Source organism: Geospiza fortis, unplaced genomic scaffold, assembly GCF_000277835.1.
Source record: "Geospiza fortis unplaced genomic scaffold, GeoFor_1.0 scaffold3064, whole genome shotgun sequence".
Taxonomy (NCBI): domain Eukaryota; kingdom Metazoa; phylum Chordata; class Aves; order Passeriformes; family Thraupidae; genus Geospiza; species Geospiza fortis.
This window is the reverse complement of record NW_005055031.1, coordinates 2,235-2,998: the sequence shown is the minus strand read 5'-3', so window position 1 is coordinate 2,998 and position 764 is coordinate 2,235. Positions and strand designations below refer to the sequence as shown.

General features: G+C 56.5%; 1 protein-coding gene across 1 annotated transcript in view; it reads left to right on the top strand.

The window, feature by feature from the left end:
• ESPL1 (extra spindle pole bodies like 1, separase) overlaps positions 1-654 on the top strand; it is a gene marked incomplete at its 5' end in the record, with an annotated part of 23,230 nt that extends 22,576 nt beyond the window's left edge. The window contains one exon of the mRNA XM_031065679.1: positions 9-654. Within this exon, the coding sequence (XP_030921539.1) occupies positions 9-68 (60 nt within the window). The remainder of the gene's footprint in view (positions 1-8) is intronic.
• Between the last annotated feature and the right edge of the window lie 110 nt (positions 655-764).

Sequence of the window (764 nt, the reverse complement as noted above, 5' to 3'; positions counted from 1 at the left end):
CCCCCCGCCTCAAATCGCTCATCGGGGCCGCCCCCGTGGCCTACGGGCTCCCAGTCAGCCTCTGCTGAGGGGGGGCACGCTCTGGGGGGGCCCTTGGTGCTTTTGGGGTTCCCCCATTGCCTGGAGTGAGGGTTTGGGGTCCCTTTGGGGTTCCCTCATTGTCAGGAGTGAAGGTTTGGGGTCCTTGTGGGGTTTCCCCCATTGCCTGGGGTGAAGGTTTGGGGTCCTTTTAGCATCTTTGGGGTTCCCCCGTTGTCTGGAGTGAGGGTTTGGGGTCCCTTTGGCATCTCTGGGGTTCCCCCATTGCCTGGGGTGAATTTTCAGGTGGGACCCCAGTTGTTTTTGGGGTCCCCCCATTATTTATAGAGGAGAACTGGGGGGTGCCCTCATTACCTGGGGGGAGCTTTGGGGTCCTCCCATCACTTTTGGCATCCACTTGTGGCCTTTGGAGTCCCGCATTTGTTACTTTTGGGGTCCCCCCATTACCTCTGGTGACAATTTTGGTGCTTCCACCCCACGGGGATTTTTGGGGCGTCTGAAGGAGAGGAGTGGGTTGGAGCTGCCTTAATTTTAACGAAATTTGAACAAGATTTTTAACAAAATTTGTTTTTATTTGCCTGTTTTGCAACAATAAAGCTGCTGCCTCTGCACTGACCCCTCCTGAGTCTTTCTGGGCCCCCCAGATCTCTCCTGGACCCCCCAAAAATCCCTCTGAACCCCTCTTTTCCTAGAACCCCCCCCAATTCTCCGGCCGCTGGGGGGCG